Source organism: Watersipora subatra, chromosome 3 (assembly GCF_963576615.1).
Source record: "Watersipora subatra chromosome 3, tzWatSuba1.1, whole genome shotgun sequence".
Taxonomy (NCBI): Eukaryota; Metazoa; Bryozoa; class Gymnolaemata; order Cheilostomatida; family Watersiporidae; genus Watersipora; species Watersipora subatra.
In genome coordinates, this window is record NC_088710.1 from 4384135 (window position 1) to 4406500 (window position 22366).

General features: G+C 36.1%; 1 protein-coding gene across 1 annotated transcript; it reads left to right on the top strand.

The window, feature by feature from the left end:
* The first annotated feature begins 12 nt into the window (after window positions 1-12).
* LOC137391096 (zinc finger protein 431-like) lies at window positions 13-22366 on the top strand. Its single transcript, XM_068077452.1, has 7 exons — window positions 13-37; window positions 9475-9820; window positions 10172-10237; window positions 15904-16014; window positions 20046-20105; window positions 20218-20289; window positions 20637-22366. The coding sequence occupies exons 2-7, from the start codon at window positions 9475-9477 to the stop codon at window positions 22040-22042; spliced, it is 2061 nt and encodes a 686-aa protein (XP_067933553.1). The 5' UTR covers window positions 13-37; the 3' UTR covers window positions 22043-22366.

The following is a 22366-nucleotide window of genomic DNA, read 5'->3' on the forward strand; positions in this document are numbered from 1 at the left end:
TCTCTTCTACGTGCCTTTTCATGATATCGCTCACCTAGTATATAGGCCTAATATAAATTACATGACTATTTTGACAGCAATTTTATTTTAATCAGAAACTTTTTCACACTTGTTTTATACAAAAAAGACAATAGTTGGTCACTCAAATAAATGGTTTGATATATAGCATTTGAAATATCTTTCTCTGTAAAGAGAGCGGGTCTTAGGTAGAGCTAGCAACAGGCCTGCCAACCCAAGGGTGAGGCAATGCGTGAGATTTGGTTTTGGGGCGATTGATGTATCAATAATAGTATATATATAATTGTGGAAATTGGGGCAAAAATCTCACGCATTTCTCACGCATTTTCATTTTTTCTTTGGGGTGATTGCGTGAGTCTCACGCCCAATGCGTGAGTCTCACGCCCAATGCGTGAGAGTTGGCAGGTATGGCTAGCAATGATATTTTCAAAATAATTGTATGAGGTTGTGTGCAGTTTGTTCATATCAAATAATCACATATATATCCTGTCACAGCTTTGCACACAGGTGTGCAAAGAATAATGGTTTTTTTAGAAGACATGCATGAGTTTATTCTAGTACCACAACAGCGTCAAGCATGGCATAGAAAAACGAGCTGAGCATGCGTAAGGAGTATACTGGAAACTATCCTAGATCAAGGTATAGATAACTACAAAACTATGACATCTCCTTTTTTCAGGGTTGCAACAAAATGACCAGCCAAACATGTAACTATATATAATGTGATTTAAATGCACAAAGTTGTAAGCAAAAACACTGAAGAAGCAGGGTAATTAGTCTGGTAACAAGGCTTTTACTGAACTGCTAATGAAACTAAATTAGAAATAGTACTAATACTAAAGTTAGTGGAGGAACGCCATCCAGGCCAAGTGAACAACTTATGTCATCATGTAACTCTCATGCCACTTGGGCTTATTCAATTTACGACCAGCCCTAGACACGCTAGGCTGCAAACTATTGCCTGAACTCGAATCTATTTGAACTTAGTCAGTGCCCACTGGTTTCGAGAAACTATCCGCTTCAGCTCCAGGGTTAAGACCCACCTGAACTCGATTGTCCTTTCGGTTTCTTCTGACAACAGTGGACTTATGCTGGATTGAATATGATCTGTCACTGACTAACCTATCTACCCTACCTGTTTTCCACTCTCTTGTGGCTGCTTTGAATTGCACTTGTCAGCCCTCTTTCAGCATTGATTTCTCTGATTTTGTGTGATTATTGTGATAATACTTCTCTGCACACTTTCTATTTTTCAACGTTTCTCTGACCACCTCTAAATCATAAGTGTCAACTTTTTAACGGTCAATGGCCACTGTCAGTCTTGTCTGCAGGCCCTCTGCAACTGGAGTGTTTTGGATAATTGTCAAACCATCCAACCAGTCACTTCTACCATCACTCAGACACTTGCGCATCATGGTTTTGATAGTGCCCACAACCCTTTCCACCTGTCCGTTACTTAAAGAGATGCAGTAGTGAGCTGGTCTCGTGTTTGCCATTTCTGTCTGTGCAAAAAGTATTGAATTCGTATCCAGAAAACTGTGGCCCATTGTCTGAAACAAGTACCTCTGGCTGACCGAAGTCCGCAAATGTTTCCTTCAGGCATCGTGTGATAAATTTTGTGGTGGTGCTACAGGGAATACTCTTTACTACGGGCCATTTTGACAACTAATCTACTACTAATAAGTAATCATTTCCTTGTAGATGAAAGAAATTAACTTACTCCTAAGACCTGGCCAGAACACTGACTCATTGGCCTTCTGTAGCAACTTTGTAACCCTTTGGTAGGCACTAGGTAATGTTGCTATAACCTCTTTTCTCATTGATACTGGTATCACCAGCCGTGACCCATAAAACTCACACCATTAGCTGTACTGAGGCTGTGTCTCAAATTCCATTAGGCATTGCTCTGCTTGCACAACTCTTTTTTGTGCTGGCCATCTCTCTTGAATATGATTTACAACTACTTGCAACTCATCATCATTTTCAGTTGCCATTTGGTATTGTTCCATCACTTTGAATTACAACGGAGCATACAAATACAAGAAGATCAACCTCCAGATCTTCAAACATGTTGGTACCTTGAGGACAGGACCGTGACAAAGTGTCTGCCAAGAAAATTTTTGCTCCTGGAACGTACACAAGCTCAATGGGATATGCTAAATTGCTAAAAGTTCCATGCGCATAGCTGCTAATCTTGGTGATAGCTGGCTGATGTCCTTACCCATCAAGCCTAGCAAGGGTAAATGGTCAGTTTCAACTTTTATCTTTGGTTGACCAAAACAGTAATACCTGAACCTCTTGCTGGCAAATAACGCAGCTAACAGCTCTTTTTCTATTTGGCTGTATCACTGTTGCCACGGTGTTAGGGATTTTGCAGCAAACTCAATTGGCTTGCCATCTTTTAGACATACAGCCCTATACTGTGAGCTGAGATGTCTGCACTCACAATAACTTCTACATCCAGATTGTATTAGGCAAGAGTGGGTGCTTCAACCATGAGCTGCTTAATTTTGTCAAAAGCCATATCTTACTACTTTCCCCACATAAAATGCGTGTTTTTACTGGCCTCTCATAAGGGATAAGTATGCTCTGATAAATTCGGAATAAACAGCCATATAATTGACAAACCCCAAAAATCTTTGCACTGCCTTTTTGTCCTCAGGGGCTTGCATCTTTCGCAATGCCTCAACTTTCATAAAACTAGGATTAATGCCGTCTTTTGACAATTCATGGCCTAGATAACTGATGGACTGTTGTGCCAACTCAATCTTGTTTGGGTTTAGAGTTAAACCAATTTCACTACAGCGTTGAATAACTTGACTCGATCGCCTATCATGTTCTAGTCTGGTAGGTGCATGGGTTAACAAATCATCGATGTAAACCTCCTCAACTTCAATATCTGACATAGCATTTGACATTCTTAGGGGGAAAACCTCGGGTGCATTACAAATGCCCATAGGCATTCTGATGTACCTGTATTTTCCATACGGAGTTACAAAACTGGTCAGTTTAAAAGAAGCCTCATCCAAAGGGATTTGATGAAAGTCTTGCTTTGCGTCTAACGTTGTGAAATATTTTGAGTCAGCGATCCGAGAAAAGATCTCAGTGTTAGTTGGTGTAACACCCTGTGCTCGCACTAATTGGTTAGTCAAATGCTGCTGGTTGAGGCAGAGTCTCAGGTCACCATTGGGTTTATTGACCAAGACTAATGGTGACAGCCATTGTGCTGGCGTAGTATCCTTAACTATGACACCTGACTCCACAAGCCTGTTTAGCTCGATTAATAGCTTTTTTGGTTGTTGGCTAAGCATCACAAAAGTAGTGGGCACTACTTGAAAATTATTGTTTTTAAAAGGCACTGTTTTTGCTATCACACTTCAAGCATTTTTAAGGTGCCTTTCTCTTTTTATGTAAACTCTAGGTAAAAGTGTTGTTCCTTGTGCCTGTTTAAAGATGTCTACTAATACTTTTAGCTCCAGTTGCCTTTCCCTTGTTCTAAGCTTAACACCTTTTGCAGCCACAACCGATTAGGGCATCTGAAATAGCAAGTCAAATTGATCCCTTTATTTAATAAGCTCAAGCGTTTTGTGTATTTAGCTAGTTTCATTTTTTTCATAGATTTGTCTATTTACTCTGACTTGATTTTATCTGCTGACATGTTTTCCCTGAATTTGATTAGGATTTTTTATCTAATCTAGTCTTCAGCCTAAATCACAAGCTTCAATAACTTATCTCACTTGATATTGCTACATACCTGAACTACCCAACAAATAAAACAAAATTATGTTCCACGCTACTCCTGAACTTTGAGCAACAATGGAGAGATGCATACCACGCCTGCATTTTGTGGGATGTGTTCTATTCCAACTAAATTTCTTACAGGCTGTATGTACTGTTAAGGCACAAACTCTACTTTTAAACCTTTTTTTAATCGGTATTTGTATTGTACATTTTCGTTGTTGTTTGTACATACCTTTTTGGTCAAATACTTAAACAAGCAACTACATGATAGTGATCTTAAAAGACAAAATATAAAAGAAATTTCAATTCAATGCAATAGTTTACGGCTATAGGTGAAAATACTACATGAGTGGTAACAGCAGCCAATTGCATAGCACTATTCTGTCAAGCTTTAGATTGGCTGTACTAATGGATTAGCTGTGATTATAAAGATTAGTGATATATTAGTGTGATAGTAATAATGTAAACTTTGTTCATGTTTTGATAGTAAACAGTAGAATGATACGAGTGGATGTGATAACAAAGTTATAGCTTCATCAATGTAGAAACACCAGACTTATCGATAAAAGCTCCATGAATGATAACGCCAAACAAGACTGCCATCACCCCATGTTATATGTGTAGAAATCATTTTCTAGTGATAGCATTATATACCCAATTAGAGTACATAAGAGGTACCTCGCCTTATAAAGTCACTTCTCAATGATGACGCACTGGAATTTACAAAAGTCATATTGTGATAGTTTTTTCATACTAAAAGTTATGTCAAAACCATATTTAGATTTACCTCAATCAGTCTGCCTTGTATGTATGAGTCAGTTCAAATGATGCCGACTATGTATTTTCCTCACTGCTTTTGCAATATTACATATAACTACATATGGCGGGAAATGGAAAAATTTACCTTTTTCATCTCTCTTGTGCAATACCAATAAGAGAATTTTTTATGCGCTGTTTTTAAGCATTTTCGATCATAACAGAATAAAAATTATGCAATGATAAACTTTTCTGACTTTTGATCTGTTTTAATAAAAATGTAGTATCGCTCTTAATGAAAGAGCATAGCATGTTGTTTCTAGCTTTGGCGATGCATTAACAAAAAATTTAGTTAGATAAAACAACTATAACTATTTTGGCAGTAGGATTTGTTTTTGTGATAAGTGTTATACTGTCTTAAAGCTGTAAACCTCATTTGATCAGCTGATGAGTGTTATACTGTCTTAAAGCTGTAAACCTCATTTGATCAGCTCGTAAGCAATAGAAATAGCACCGTTGTTAAGATCAGTTGATGATCACAGGCCGAGCAAGTTGATGAAACACTTTATGTAAATGATTTATAACCACTTGTAGAGTAGTACAAATCAGACATTGCTTTAGTAGCTTTATTGTTGAAAGAAGGCGCTATGCCTTTGTTAGTTTTATACCCACAGCTAGGATACTGTTACAGTGTGGAACACAAAAATTCTTGTGACAGCCCATAATGTAAGCCAACAAAAACTTTATTGATTTTGATTTGTTTAATAGATGCTGTAGTCAACATAATATCAAATTGTACCGACTTGCCCAATGAAGACTTATTGCTGTAATTCTTGGTTTGTTCTATCACTTTATGTTTGAGTTGGCTCTTAACATATCAGGAACTTGGGCTACTTTACCTTGCTCCTTCTCAAAACATAATTTAGGATTTGTTATAAATAAGATAGTTTTTCTCGAACGTTTTATAACATGTTTAATCAGCTTGCTTGGTTTGTTAATAACTAGCGCTAACTAGCAGGTAATAGCGCTAGTTATTAACCTTTAGCACTTAAAGCATGAAGTATTGTGAATGTTGATTATTCTGAATGCTGACATTACATGTCAGAAAGCTGCCTTTGTCAATGCTGCCGTCAGTCATTAATTAGTTAGCATGAGCCAATATTTAACAATCAAATTTTAAATATTATGTGAGTCTCAATATATTTCAACAGAATATTACAAAAGTGATATCCTTTGCTATAGTTATCTCCCTCTTGCATATCCTATTTTCTGTAGTTTTCAAGGTTGTACAAGATTACATCACATTGAAAAACATCAAATTTTCAAGTCACTTACATCTCTCTCTTGCAGTTAGTCGTTTTAGCAATGATGTTTTATGGTTTGGCCTTATCACTGACTTCTATGCAGCTCTGTTTGCCGCTTTTTCTTGCCATCTGTTTGTGGCTAGTTCCCTCAACTTCATGTTAAGCTCTGCTACATCTTTGTATCTCAATCTAGGTCTGCCCTAATCCCTCTTTCGTTCATAGAGTTGTGAATACAATAGTTGTCTTGGTAATCACTCTCGATCCATCCTATGCACATGGCTCAGCCATCTTTGGCGTTTTTCTATCAAGATGTCTGCCATGGATGGGAGGCCAGCACGTCTTAGGATTTGGGTTTGCTTGACTTTATCGTTCCAGAGAGATTTATGCTGCATAGTTGTCTCATCATGACTGCGTGAAGTCTTTTCATTTGCGTTTGGTACACTGTCTAGGTCTCAACTCCATATAATAGGGCTGTTAGGACTACAGCTCGGTGTACCTTACACTTAGCTCATACTGTTACATGCTTGTTCTTCCACAAACGATCTTAAAGTTTGCCGAAGGTAGCACTGGCAGTAGTTCTTAAGTTCTTTATCAATTCTGGCATTGCTTGATAAGGTGATACCCAGGTATCTATAATGTGAACATTAAGTGAGTGACTTGCTGTCTATCAGGATATCTGCATGATCTGGTGGTGAATGCAGAAACTTCACTGGTTGACACATACAGTCTACTTTATTTGTTTACCTTGAGGCTGAATTCTGATGCTGCTCTAGTTTACCGATCTAAAAACAGTTGCATGTCTTCAGCAGGGTGGGTAGCCAGAGCACTGTCATCTGCAAACAACCTCTCTCTGACAAGAAATTTGGTTATGCAGGATTTAGATTTAAACTGAGAGACTCCAAAGCATTGGCATTGGATCTTGTTTGGATATAGACTCCTTTGCTGCTATCTTTAGAAGCAACTTCAAACATCCCACCACCATAAAGTGAAAAAAGGGTTGGTGCACAAACACAGCCCTGCTTGACACATTTACTGTTGGAAATTTCACTGAAGCATGATTCACCTGCACTATTTGAGCTTGAATTCCGTCATGCAAGGATCTTAGCAGGTTTATCATCTTGTCAGTGCAGCCCTAGCAGCCCTAGCTTTTTCAGAACTATCCAGAGACTTTGTCTTGAGACCATATCATAGGCCTCAGTGGCGTCAATGAAAACAGTGCACAAAGGCATGTTTGTTCTCAACGTTTGTCCTGTACTTGATGGATGCTGAACACCATATCCACTGTAGTAAATTTTTTATGAAATCCACACTGTTTCAGGCAGTACATTTTGTGATCTCGTTTTTTAAATTCTGTTGGGACTACAGAGGTCATGATCTTTTCAGCAGTTGAAAGGAGAGAGATATTGAACATACTTGAATACATGTGTGATATGTGTGATGATAGCGGCTTCTAAATCCTGTGTTGTTTCCTCCTCCCATATATCTCTAATCACTTCGAATACTGTTTTTTTTTTAGCCACTGAACATCATATTTCTATACCTCTGCTGGGATTCACATCATGTAGGTGCTCTATTTTCATTCCTTATGCTGACTGCAACAATGACTTCAGCTTTGTCAGGTAGATCATTCAGACGGCTCGTGATTGGTCTTTGCATGAGGCAATCGGCACGCAGAATTTAAGAGATGGTTGAAGTGCTCAGCAAAGCCATACACAATCTGATTTTTATCTTTTAGGACCAGTTCTCTTAAGTGTTTTTAGCTGGACTGTTCCTCTCTTCAGTGGGCCGTATACTTCTCTGAGACCGCGGTAGAATTCCTTCATATAAATACGATCGGCAGCAAACTAGGTTTCTTGCTTTTTCCACCCATCAATGTGACTTCATTTCTCTGATGTATTGCTGGAGTTTGTTTCTCGCTGTTAGAAGTTTTGCCTTGTACGCTCTGGCGCAATGTGACGAATACAGACGTCGAGCAGTGTTTCTTTTTATAAGTAGCTTGTTTATCTGGACATTATCTGCCCTGAGCCAATTTATACAGTCTGTAGAGCAGATTTGACTTTCTTGGCTCCACAACTACAGTTTTGGTCTAACTAATTTTTTTAAACTGCTAGATTGTTCTCAAACATTTCCTGGGATCAAGTCTCCTCAATGTTTTGTTTTACCGGTTTCTCTTCCGGATGCCAAGCGCCGGATCCCATATCATTGAACTTCAACTATCAAAAGATGACACTAAATAATTTTTCAAATGCATAAGCAAGCTCTAAGAAAATGACAAAGTCTTACAATGTGAATAAATTACATAAAGAGTGTAAAATAAAATATTTAAATAGTAATTTAAATATTTGAATGAAATAAAATACCACATACTGACACTGGAAGTCATTCACATAATAATGATAAAAGAGGATTAATTGCGGTAGTTCAATTGTTGACCTATCAGCTAATAACTTACATGCTAACAGTAATCTAATTTGATTTGTATGTCGAGCTGTAAGATGCTGAAGTAATCTCAGTGGCAAATTCTTTTTTCCATAAAAGCTGTGCACGAAAAGAAATGTACTTACCTTTTAGAATAGTGTCATTGTCTGAAATATTAAATGACCATTTTGCAAGTATCCCCATTTGATAACTTGTAACTGATGTGAGCTAGCAATTATTGAAGCGCACATTTTTTCTTGACCCACAAAAACATTTAAAATGTATTTTAAAAATATCATCAGGGTATCTGACTTTACTCTTAATATTTTTTTCTAAAACTTCTTAATGGCTTTACTTGATTCAGTCATTCAATTTTCACGAAAATATGCCATTGAAGTAAAGGTTTCTAGGTAGCCAGCCGATTGTAACATAATTTGTTTTATGAAATTATGCAGAGTGTAACACTCCAAATGCCTTTTTTATACTTCATACTTATTAGTTTTTGGATATAATAACAAACACCAAAACTGCGAGTCAATTTTTACAACATAAGATCTAAGTAAAGCAAATGTTTATAGACTTTGCATCAAATACAACCTTCTAAAAATTCTGTGCAACCAAAGTAAAGTATATATTATCTCAGTTGTTCACTAGTCATTTAACATCCGAAGCATTCATAGCTGTCAAAACCTCAATAATAAGATAATAATAATGATAATAATAATGATAATAATAATAATCTACCACAAAATATAAAAATAGGGATGGCTAAAACGATTTCCTTTCCAAAATGAAGATGGCGGCTATAACTGAATGTTTGCAAGTCTACCTGTCAATTATTTTGAGAAATTTTTTAGCTTTTAGCTCGCTGCTTTTAATTGGCTGAATAGCAAACTGAATCTTAAATTTAATAAATAGAAAAGTTTCATTTGTTGGTGAAGCAGTTGCAAATCTCACTGACCTAGAAATTTATTTCCCCGAATGAAACTTCTTTTCTACAATCCATTATTGATATTTGATCATGCGTTATATTTTCTTTCTTTGTTATATTTTCTTTCTTTGTTATATTTTCTTTCTTTGTTATATTTTCTTTGTTTGTTTAACAAAGTTTTTGCTCAAGGAATAAAGTTGCATGCATAACGATAACCAGAACAATTCGTAAGGCGTCAAAAGTTGGAAGATACTCGAAAAAACCTCAGAATAAGTTGCACTTCTTTTATTGTTTTTTTATTTACAGATGCATATTCAGTGGAATGAATCCTGCACCATGTGCTCTCAAACAGACTGGTGTCATTCTGCCTCTGGTTTTAACATTCAAGAGGAAGCTTCTGGTTCTGGAGCAAATGGTGGGAGTCCTGATGGTATATCAGCAGGCACCATCACACCTATCTTGTTTTCTAGAGCTCCACTCCTAACCATTCCGGCTAGGGTATACGAGTCCTGTGATGTAACAGAGTCAGTGACTATTGGCTCTGTGAAATCAAGTGTTGTAGAGTTGAGTATGTGTGAAGTTGAGGTGACTCAAGCTACTACACCCTGTGGTGCTGACGTGAATAATCACAATCATCGCTCTTTTCATTCTGGTAAGCTTTATTTCCTTGTGACCTAAGCTTCTATTCTCATGTGTTGATACGCAATTTCGGTTGAATGTTCGACAAGTTAACTCTGTCCCCCAAAATTTTATGATGGCTCGTCAATTCGATGTGCCTTCTATAGCATCACTCAGTCGGAAGCTGTCAACTAATAGTATGTATTTTTGCAAGGATCTACATCAGCAAGTATGGTTAAATTAACATTAGATGTTGGCTACAGGCTATTTGCCCAAAATGTAGTTGTTATACTTATCGAAGGATAGACTTGTTAGAGCGTTGAGACCATTCATTTGACAGATCATTCATATAACATACAAGCTCTCATTGTTGCTTTTGATGCAGGTTACAGTAGTGAAGTTAAGTTGAAGGAGCTGCGAATATGTCTGACTCCTTGCTCCATTTCTCACGGTGAGTCACTTACTGCGCAATACCTGTTGGTGATGTATTTTAGCTTAGATTTATCCGAATCAACATACTCCATTGGAAATATCTTTATCACTTCAACCATGAAAATTTGCATTAAATAATAATACGTAATAATAAGGATATTTTAACATTAACTTGAAGCAACCGTCACATAAACTCAACTGACTGTAACTCAACTGACTCAACTGTAAGCTTTCTTTAATTGACTATGTATGGTTATTGAGCTACATACATAATTAGACAACTCCTTGCATGATTACCTGTATTTAACATTCATTGTGACAACGCATACATAAATAGTGCCAACGTGTTGCGTTGTACAGTTGCTTTTCCTGTTAGGCTGCGAGAAAGTGCTTTTCTTTTTTGACCTTGACATTATCGAACAGGAAATTTTTTCGGGCAAGTTTGACGTTACCATTCGATTTTGTTGTTGTAGTCAGCGAGAAATGATGTCGTCTGCAATTAATCACCTCGCGCGAAGTTAAACTAATATTTATAAATAAAATGTGGCTTAGTAAACTCAAGCGCTTAGCAATGATAATTCTCCGTCAATTTCCTTTTCAAAACTTTCTTTCTAAAACATTTACTTTTGTTAATACCCGCTACAGATATTATTGCTATATATATTCTTTGGTATCGAGAATAATTTTTACACATTTGCTCCATTCTTATACAGCTCATGCATAATGATTCAAGCTAGTAATCTTGTACTACCATGACATCATGTATTGTATTGCTGTTTCGTCTTGTTCCATTTCTATGAGCCACTCACATCGTCATTTACATTGTAAGAGCTCTGATAGATACGTTTCCTTTCTACACTCTTAGACTCTCATCATTAGATATTTTATATGGAGACCCATTTTCATAATATATATTCCTGTAATTTTTCTGTTTATACTCGTACTGTCAACTGGTTGTTAGGGCAGGGTTGTGATGCATTAGAACTGGACTGCATCACCTGGAGTGCAGTATGCAGTAATACTTGAGTGCATTACAACTTTTGTGCAGTAGACATTTACTGCTACTACGACTGAGCTCCTACTGCAAATGGTCCACTTGGCGCGTGCACTTCCATAACGCATGACCTGATACCATATATAATCAGTTAGTCCGTTGATCACTACCATTTTTAGTTTTGGTCTTTATCAAAACTAAAAACTGCAGTGTACTGCAGCTGCACATTAGTATGAAGTTGATAAGTACTGTGTATCAACTGACACTGCTGTCTTTCCAAATCACTGTACTGCTTTGTTAAAAATCTTCCGATGCTATGTTTAGCAAGCTCATGGACTTGTGCTCTAACTCCTATATCATTTCGGAATGTGGAGTCAGGCATTATCACCATTCCGATGAAACAGGTGTCGATGTATTGTATTCTATTACATTACATATATTGAAACAGATTTTCATTTAAATCATACAATATGCTAATTTTGGTCATTTGTTTTGCCGACTCATACTCAAGTTTGAGCAGCATTTACATCTTGCAATAGTGTTGTGGTTGCGTCAAAGTCATCTCAATACTTGATGTTGTTATGAGTTTTCACGAAAATGTGCTATGTATACATGTACAGTGTAACGCAAACGTTCCTACTGCTGGTAGCACTGCGAACTGCGCACTTGCGACACTCAATTAGCATAGCTGTGACATGCTTACTACTACTCCAGCACTGCTAATGCAACTACAGTAGCCTCTCGTACAATGTAAACTAACCGCTCCCGGAACGTTTACGTTATGGAGAATTTACGTTACAAGAATAGTAAAATACTGTGAACCCTCGCCATATGATACTAATTCGTTCCAGTGTTGGCATCGTAAAACGAAAATATTGTAGAGGGGTATAGAAACCCATAGTAATTATCTAATGCGGAAACCTCGGGTAGAAACATCAAAATTTTATACAAGTGCTGTACACATTAAAACTAATAAAAAATAGTACGCTAACTTTAGTAACTATAGTTACCTACAGTAACTTTAGTGTATTTAGTGGTTATGATCAGCAATAAAATGTAGCATTACAATGTACTATGTGCAGGACGGTCCGTAAGGAGTCCTTACCTTTGAGACAGATGTATAACATAAATGTTGTATTTAACTTAAATGATATTAGCTTACTAAATACATGCTTGAAAGTAAGTTTTAGTATGTATTTTACTAAATTGTAATTTTGGCATCGTCAAAAATTTTAGCGCCTATCTGTTTTCAGTTCACTGTAACTTCTATTGAACAACGTTGAATTGAAAGATCGTATCTCTTTGAGGCATTGTGGGAGGGATTTTGGCGAAAAGCATAGCGGCATCTTTGTTATTACGATATGTTCAGCACACTGGCTGCCAAATTTGAATTTCGAAAAAGATTTTTGTTGATGTCTTGTAGGAGAAAAAATGTCATATGGCGGGGTGAAAAAAACATTGTGTTCTGCATCGTAAGGCAGAAAAATGTACATGTATAACAGGTCAATCGTAACTCGAGGGTGCACTGTACATGTAAATTGCCTAATCTGTTCCATGGTCTTTTCAAACCCACCCATAGGGTCCTTCTCAAAGGAAAAAAGACAAGACTTATCTTTTAAATTAATCACTATACCGCAACTGTAACAATATAAGTTTGTATTGACAACCTTTCTTATTACTTTCACTCGGTTCACGGTCTATGATTGCAGTGATTTCACCATGAGTTGACGAGAACACACGCCTTCAAGGTCAATTTACCTTGATTGTTTTTCTTTATTCTTGACAGCAAGGTCTAGTTTGCAAAAGGAAAACAATAAAAATGTTCTGTACGTCGAAAATAAAGTAAAACAAAAGTATAATTTTACTATATTAAGGGCAGTGTCTGTCTGTCCATCTATCCATCAAAAGCGTTGAAGGTTATGATAAAGAGAGCTTTCGTCGATACTCCAGCTCGTGACATTCAGATTGGTGGACGGACACACTGACACATACAATGAATAACAGCTACTCTGCTTATTATCTGTGCTTTATCAATACAACTGATGAAAATAGGCTGTCAGATCGCTAGAATATATAATAGACAACACTGTACGTTGTTTGCACTCTCAAGTGCGGCAGGAGGTGAAGGTTATTAAAATGAAAGAGAACTTGCTCTGACTTTATGCTTTACGTTATACTTAATTTTTTACAAAGCAAAAACTCTACATAAATTATTTATGTTATGTGGAATTTACATTATAGGAGGTATACGTAATAGGAGCATCTACTGTACATAGTACGTAGACATCAAGCAAAAATTTATGACAAATGCAATGCGTTTCACATCTGGGCATCAGTGAGTACTTAGCAATGCGCAGTTATGATTTTTTGGAATGTTCAACACCTTGTTGGTAGCGAGGACCATAGGTTTTTACACCTTTTTGGCAAGTCTGTTTTGTTATTATATAACTAACAAAGAATGCATGCGGAGAATAGTAATGACCTACCTCAGTCATTACCCTGCACAAAGGGACCCTGTGAAGGATGACAACCTAACATTAACATAAGAGAAATATTAAACTCATAAACTCGTAATATTTATGCATTTTCTCCTCCCTCCTGTATAGATAGTCCCCCAGAATAAATAAAAATACAATAATTTATGTTCATGTATGTCAGGTTTTTGTTCGCAAACTCGCAATTATCCTCTCATGACATTTCTATGAAGAGGAGGCATTTCTAGGCAAGAGGAGAAAACAATGAGCTGTAAACTAAAGCTCATTGCATATGGTAGAGTAAATCAGTTAAAGGTCAACACTTCAGTCAGTGTGCCGATAACTCATTAACAAATCTGCTGCTGTTTTTAGGACTCACTAAATTTCAACGAAGTAGCTTTGTTTAGGTGGAACTATGGAAAAACCTACTTCAGAGAGCTTTTGCTTGTTTGCAATATAATTGAGATGATATACTATAAAACCTCTAATCGAATGCCATTACGCTTTATTTTTCAACCCTTTCTCTATAGTGGCGGTCAAATAGAAGTGGCAAATAGAGGCTGTCATTGTATTTTACAAATAGCTCGTCAGAATTTTAGAAAGATAAGTTTAACCCCTTTACGGGCGAAGCTAATGTTGCCTATATTTTGCACTCTCCTTTGAGCGGAACATCGTTAACCCTTTAAATCTGCTAACTTACCTCCAAATTGTCGTAGATCTCTAAATAAATATGCATTGGAAAGTTGAGAAATATCTTTACCTGTTGATATCTATTGCTTGCAATTAATCTGCGATGATATAACCTAATTTGTTATTATAATTTGTTAAAACTTTCAATTGTTCATTCCATTCTAAATTTAAGGACATATTTTTATTTTGTATCTTTATTTAACAATGTTGCATAAAAGTTCATTTCACTCATTGATATGTTTGCTACAGTTAGCAGCCAAGACTGGCTTTGTATGTGCAAAGGAAGAGGATTTATGAGCGTCGATTCATTGTAAGCTGATAACCTCAATGATGATATCAAACAATATGCTATAAATCTGCAAATTTATAAGTTATAATCATAATCTATAAAATACTACAAATATATATTCAAGAATAAGTTATATAAACAAACTATGCTAATAATACATGCAGAAACAAAAATTAACATTTTTGAAACCAAAAATATTTACATCGTTTGCTTAGCCAGTTGCGTTCTAATTGTTGCTTTAGTTTGGAACGGTTTCATCTTTTGGTTGTTCAATACCCTCCACAGTGTCTTCTGTCTCCTCTCCTGCACTGCAGAACTAGTCAATATTAGCGTTCATACACTTTTTTAGTGATGCAAGGCTTTTATGTGTTGTATCTCGCAAAAATACCATAAATTCCAGCATACAAGTCAAAAATTTGTCACCAACTTTCAAGCTTAAAAATCCATCCTCAACTTGAACGGCGGTCACATTTTTTATGACACGATTTCTAGTAAAATTCAACTTCAAAAAACCATCACAAGTTAAAATTACATAATATGACATATAATGAATTATTAATAAAATAGTAAAATACTAGTAATCCTATTTAACAGGAGATGGATCAAGTACAAAGTTCCATTCTTCATCATTCATATTGTCATTGCTAGGATTTGCTTCTGGAATAATGTTTTTTTTAATTTAACTCTTTTTTTCATAGTAACTGCCTACAAGCCCACACTTTGGTAATTCATTTGACACATCCACTATTCACTAATACATCGCTACTCTTTTACTGATTACTCACTACTATGAGTCCGTAAAGATCAAATGATTTTCAAATAGAAGTGGTAGTCAAATGGAGTTGGTGTTCAATTAAAGGGTGGCGCTCTACTTTTCAACCCTTCTTCTGTAGTGGTGGTCAAATAGAGGGGACGTTCAAATAAAGGGTGGCGCTCTATTTTTCAACCCTTTTTCTGTAGTGGTGGTCAAATAGAGGGGTGTTCAAATAAAGCAGTGTTCAATTAAAGGTTTACTGGATTATTTTTGATAGATATCATTTTATAAACAGCCTTTCTCGCCGCTAGTATTCGTATCAACTTTATCAATTTTGTTTCTAGGTTTAAAATAATCTCATGCACCATGCTGTATCAGTTTTTGGTCTGCCATTTGCAAAAGATCTAAGACACGCGCAATGCACATGGTCAGTGTTTCACACTGAATGAAATTTTAGGAGTTATGTCATTTCCTTGTGATGCAGATGTGAGGCTCTCTAACAGCCCCAAGTCATTGAACTCAACCAAAGCAACTGTTAGGATCAAGACCGAGCCAACAGAGATCTTGCAAACGGATTTCAGGCATGATATACCCGGTAAGTTTCTAACATAAGCATTCTATTAGTTGTGTGATTGCTGATAGCCTCAGTTTCTGCTGAGTTATGTAGTCGTAGCCTCAATCATGTAGTGATTCTCATCTTAATGAGCTAGTATCTAGTTTTGTATTAAAGGTTGACTTGCAACAAAATTCACATTACAGTTATTTGGTATCAAAAGATTCACCTTGTCTTACTCTGTTGTTTTGTAAGTGCCAAATATGTGGAAATGTGATTACAAGCTCTTAAAAGCTCAAAAACGAAAAGTCGCCGTAGATTGGAATCTCTTTATTTCGATGACGTAACCACGAAATTTGGTTATCGTCTTGTCACGTATGTTCTCACGTGAATTGAAAGGCCAATACAAAGCTCAATATAAAACTTATTGTAGTACTAGTTTATGACATTCACTTCGGGTTTTACCGAAGACCCCGTATCAAATATAGATGCTCGCTACTTTACAGTTTTGTTACGGCATTATTCAATCGTCAAGTCGTAATCTGATCATGTTACCCAATACTTCGCAAATAATTTTTGCAGCACTTTTCGATTATCACAGGTGACCAACAGGCTCGTCATGATTATCAGATAATGATATGTACTCCTTTGGGCTAAGGTTAAAAAGTTTAACGATTTTTTACGGTAAGTTATAAGATATCAGTGCTAAAAGTGACAGCATTATAATGACGATAAAACAGACGCGTAAGAACAATAGACATAGTTTTATTGAATGCGTGAAGTATATTTGTGAAAATATTTCGACGAATAAGGTTGCAAGAAAGTGTAAACAGAAACCATCTCTCACAGCTACATCACATTTGAGCCGTTTTGGAAAGAGAATCCAAACTATGGCGGTCTCGTGTGGCTGCGATTTTCTGTTCGTTTTTGAGCTTTTAAGAGCTCGTAATCACATTTCCACATATTTTGCACCTACAACACAACAGAGTAAAACATGGTGAATCTTTTCAAATCAAATAACGGTACTGTGAATTCTGTTGCAAGTCAACCTTTAAAGTTTTTTTATTTTCAAGTACTTGGTACATACACCTGTACTTGTGATTAGTTGATAACATGTGTTAATGAATTAGCAGATAGTATGGTTCTTTTGTGAATCATTGGAGTTGATGAAATTCATCAAATTTGATGGTTTTTGCATGTTTACATACTTGAATATCACATTAGCGATTGGTCGAAATTCACTATGAATATATTACTGTTTTCTAAGCTTTTCTCCGCAATAAATTGGTTTATCAACAAAACTTTTAAGCATGACATTATTATATATTCGCAAGATTGTTTGAAAAGTATCTTACCAGATGAAATATACTGCTAACAACATTTTACAATTTTGTATCCAAGTAGCATTTAGGTTGTTAGCCCTTTAAACCCTAACGGCTGGTGCTCCGGCATTTGCATGGCTTTGTTTACAAATGCAGTTTTTAAGTAACAGCGTAAACCAATCAAATTAATTCTTGAACAGGGCATTAGACTTGAACTTTCGTTTCCATTTTTAACCATTTTCAAGTATCTTTATCTACTTCCTTCGTTATAATAAAAAATTTGATTGGAACAATATCGCAAAAAAATTGATACGACTCGATTGTTGGTAGGTCACGGATGTGACGCAGATAAATAATTATATGTTACTAACGATAATTTTCCAGATTATTTTGTGTCATGAAACAATGATGAATGTGTGCTCAATAGATATGATGCTACTGTAAAAAATTAATTATTTTTATTAGAGGGAACTTATAGCCATCTATAGCTAGCAGTAGGCCTCAAATAATCAAAAGAATTGGAGAAATTCTATTGTCAATTTATACATTAGCCTAACACTCATGTTTGTTTAATATTCATATAGTATCATATTTATAATATCATATTTATATTAATATGTAATATCATATTAATTTAATAAATATCATATTTATATAGTATCATTTCTATATAATATTATTTTTATATACCATATCATACTTATATTATATTCACGTTATATAATACAGTGAACCCAGACCATACGTCATTAATTCATTCCCGTGTTAGCATTCTATAGAGGGGTATAAAAATCCATAGTAATTATCTAATGCAATATCCCCTTGGGAAAAACATCAAAATTTTATATCTGTACTGTACATATTAAAAACTAATGACAAAATACTATACTATCCTTGTTAACTTAGTGGTTATGATCTGCAATAAAATGTAAAGTTACAATATACTATGTGCAGTGATTTCTTACTTTCGAGGCAGATGTATAGCATAAACGTTGACTCTTTAACTTAAATGAATTTAGCTTACTAAACACAAACTTAAAGCTAATTTTAGGATGAATTTTACTAAACTTCAACTTTATCATCAGCTAAAATTTTATCACCTCTCTGTTTCTGGTTTCGTTTTCACTACAACAAATAATGCTAAACTGAGAGAGAACGAGCATTGTATTTTTTCATGCGTTACCGGAGGGATTTCTGCGAATAGCACATCAAAAGGCAAGGAGCACACAAGTTTGAAATTTGAATGACATCGACAAAGTTATGTGGAAATGCAATTAGGAATTATTCTTTGATGCCAAACTAGGAATTTTATATACGTGTACAATTTTTTCAAATGAACAAGATAAATTGCCTTTTCTTAGATGTGATACTCAGGTTTGCATATAGGAATACACTCTACACTGCTGTTAACTAATACACAACTCACTTATATATAGGAATACACTCTACAGTACTGTTAACTAATATACAACTCGCTTATATATTGGAATACACTCTACAGTACTATTAACTAATATACAACTCACTTATATACAGTATATAGGAATACACTCTACACTACTGTTAACTGATATACAACTCACTTATATATAGGAATACATTCTACACTACAGTCTGTTAACTAATATAAAACTCACTTATATATAGGAATACACACTGCAGTACTATTAACTGATATACAACTCACTTATATATAGGAATACACACTACAGTACTATTAACTGATATACAATACATACATCATTGTTATTCCGATATTTTCAGCACACTGACAGCCAAATTTGAATTTTAAGAGAAATTTTTAGGCCAACTTGTAAAGTGAAAAAACTGTAAAACATGGACGCCGTAACCCGGGGTGGCACTGTATTTATATAATATCACATTCATGTAACATCATTTTTGTATAATATCATATTATCACATCATATTTTATATAGTATTTATGTATCATATTTATATAACATCACAATCTTATATTATCAGATTCACATAATATCATATGTATTATATCTATTGAATTTATAGTTTATCAAAGGTAAATTTAGTACAGAACACAAAAATCACATCTTGTACTTTCTGATACCAAAATTAAAGAATCAGTTGTGAGGAATGGATATTGACAGAATGGACTTGTAAAGCGACTGACTATGCCTTTTATCACGAACAAGTATTCTCATGGTGATAGCTCTGATCATATAGAATGTGACTACTCAAAGAAGATAATATATTGTTCTGCAGAATTCTAGAATTGGTACTCAAGATATGACGGAACATTTCGGAGTGGACTCAGTTTGTAGCACAAGTTCACGGTCTCCTATTGCTCTAGTTGTTAGTTGCTCTAGATGACTTCATGCATCTTCACACATTATCAGTTCCTAGAGGTTGTTCGTGTAGTTATAAGATTGTACTCTATCTGTTGTTTGTCTCTCATAGCCAGTCTTTGGTTCTTCGTATCTTTAATTGTTTCACCAAGCCTTTATGGGTTTCTGTCTCTGTCTAAATAAACAGGAATTAACTATAGCATTTTTGATGTTTCCTGCTGGTTTCTCTTGTATCAGATAAGGAAGGCTCATTTTGTGTGCAAATTTTCAAGATTTGGTGCATAAAAATGCTTTCTCTAACTCATCGTCTTTGCTTGTAACAAAATGTTAACTCGTTAATCATTTTATTTCGTAGTCTACTTTCTATTAATCTCGAGTACTATTCATTTTGCTTACTATTCTATCTTCAGCTATAGTGTCCATGTTTCAGCGTATGCTGCCGGGGTTAAACCAAAGGAGTTGCTAATCCGTCTGGAGCGCTGTGCATATGGTAAGTTGTTTATAGTCGGTAGCTCAAGTTGAGTGGATGTACAGTAGATAAGTATGAGATTCTGTTGACCAACTGACACGCTAGGCCTGCTATACTCTCTCATCATTTACAGACGTTAAACAGGAGTCAGTCCTGATCGATGACGCTATGATAGAACCTGCAATTCCTGCAAGCTTCTTACAAGGTAGCTTATACTATTCTGTGCACACTTACCTTCTGTAATAGTCATAGTTATTTGAGCACATAGCTCTCTGCAAAGTGTAAACCATTATACTTCTTTAGTTTCTGGTCTGATGTAATGTTTTGCCATGGTTATATTGTGATACCTGGTTGGTTATCTGACACTTATTCAATAATTAGACTCCTTTACTCAAATGATATTTTTATACAAAGAATTGCCGGTTTTGGCTTTAGAGACCAAGTGGTTTTTGTGCTTTCACCCGCAGAACAAATAAATCAAGGTGTGGGCTTGCGCTGTAGATTGTGTTCCTACACATCAAACATACTGTTAGGGTTTACTACCTTCTGCAGGTGTCGATTTAGAGAACTTGCTCTGCAATCAGTGCGGATACAGCGCCAGCAACAAGACATCGCTTTTCACACATATGACAAAGCATCTCGGTGATAAGATATTTTGGTGCACGTCGTGCACTTACAAGGCAAAAAGTTACCATGTCGTTGCCAGGCACTATCAACTAAGACACACCAAGTACCGCCCACTCAAGTGCATGGAATGCAGCGCTAGATTTCTTTTGCCTTGGCAGCTCAAAGAACACACTACGCTCGCTCATTCAGAGGTAAAACCTTTTGCCTGTAATGTCTGTGGCAAATTGTTTTGCAAGGAGAGCAGGTTAAACGCTCACATGAAAATTCACACAGGAATAAAATCTTATGCTTGTTTGCATTGTTCCTCGAGATTTTTTAACAAATCGGCGTTGAGTATGCACACTCGACGAGTTCACATGAAGGAGCGGAACTATAGCTGCCCTTCTTGCGACTTTAAATCATTTGAAAAGCAAACTTTGGAAAACCACCAACTTATCCATACAAATAAGAAGCCTTACGCATGTGGCATGTGCAACTTTGCTACAGCATTTAAAGGCAGTCTCCGAGATCATATCAATGCCCATAAAAATGTACGACCTTACGAATGCAAGTACTGCTCGATGGCGTTTGTTCGATATTCTGACCGACAGAAGCATATATCAGTTCACACAGGTAAAAAGGACTACAGATGCCACTTGTGTGATTTCTCATTTAGACTCAGGACCAAATTAAACAGACACATTAAAACACATCATACCGCTCTGGAGGATAGGCACTGGACAGAGCCATGTCCTTTTTGCCACAAAAAGTTCATGTCCGAAAAAACCCGCAAGATTCACATAAATCGCCACAACGGTATCACCGAACCAAAACTGTATGTGTGTGATGTTTGCCAAAGAGCTTTTGCAACTCGTGATGGCTTGCGTTATCATGCTTCTGTACACACCGGAGAAAAACCTTTTAAGTGTGACGTATGTGGCTTTGCGACCCGAACAAAATGTCTTCTTAAAAGTCACATGAAAGTGCATCGCGAGGTCAAGGACCTCGCCTGTCCCGAGTGTGATTACAGAACATGTCATAGCTGGGCCATAAAATGCCATATTCAAACCCATTTGAGAACTAAATGGTACACGTGTGAACAATGTGGCCAGAAGTTCAGAAGTCAAGGCGCTTTGAAATATCACACAAGACGGGTACATGAGGGACAACCCGTAAACAACCGCTTTAGCTGTGAGCAGTGTGATTTTGTGTCAGCATCGAAAGCCATGCTTAGGGAGCACATGTTTAAGCATACCGGTGAAAAACCATTTAAATGCCATATCTGTGGACACGGGACAATCAGAAAATGGCTCCTGTCACAGCATATGAAGAGACATGCTAGAGCAAAGTGAATTGTACACGTAAATTGCGTCTTTGACAGTCAACTGGCTCAAATACAGTTTTCATGTTTTAACATTCTTCCAAATTTTATACTTGACTTGATAACATATATTGTAACATTTGAGTGTTGATATTTTCTGGGTATGACACTAAATCCGGTGTGGTACCGTAATTGGTAAGCAGTGTGGGTCTGGTGTATTTTTCCTCTGATCTTACACAGTAACAAAGCCATATCTCAGCTTGAAAGCTCTATTCATGAATTTTAGCTATTGGCTGCAGCTTACAATGACTACTTTTGTATGTGTGACATGACAATACATTTCTCTGTTTCTGAG

Coding starts and splice junctions, on each gene's coding strand:
- LOC137391096 (XM_068077452.1), top strand. CDS start 9,475: ATGCATATTCAGTGGAATGAATCCTGCACCATGTGCTCTCAAACAGAC. Junction 9,821..10,171: donor TCATCGCTCTTTTCATTCTG/GTAAGCTTTATT, acceptor CTTTTGATGCAG/GTTACAGTAGTGAAGTTAAG. Junction 16,015..20,045: donor TTTCAGGCATGATATACCCG/GTAAGTTTCTAA, acceptor TCCATGTTTCAG/CGTATGCTGCCGGGGTTAAA.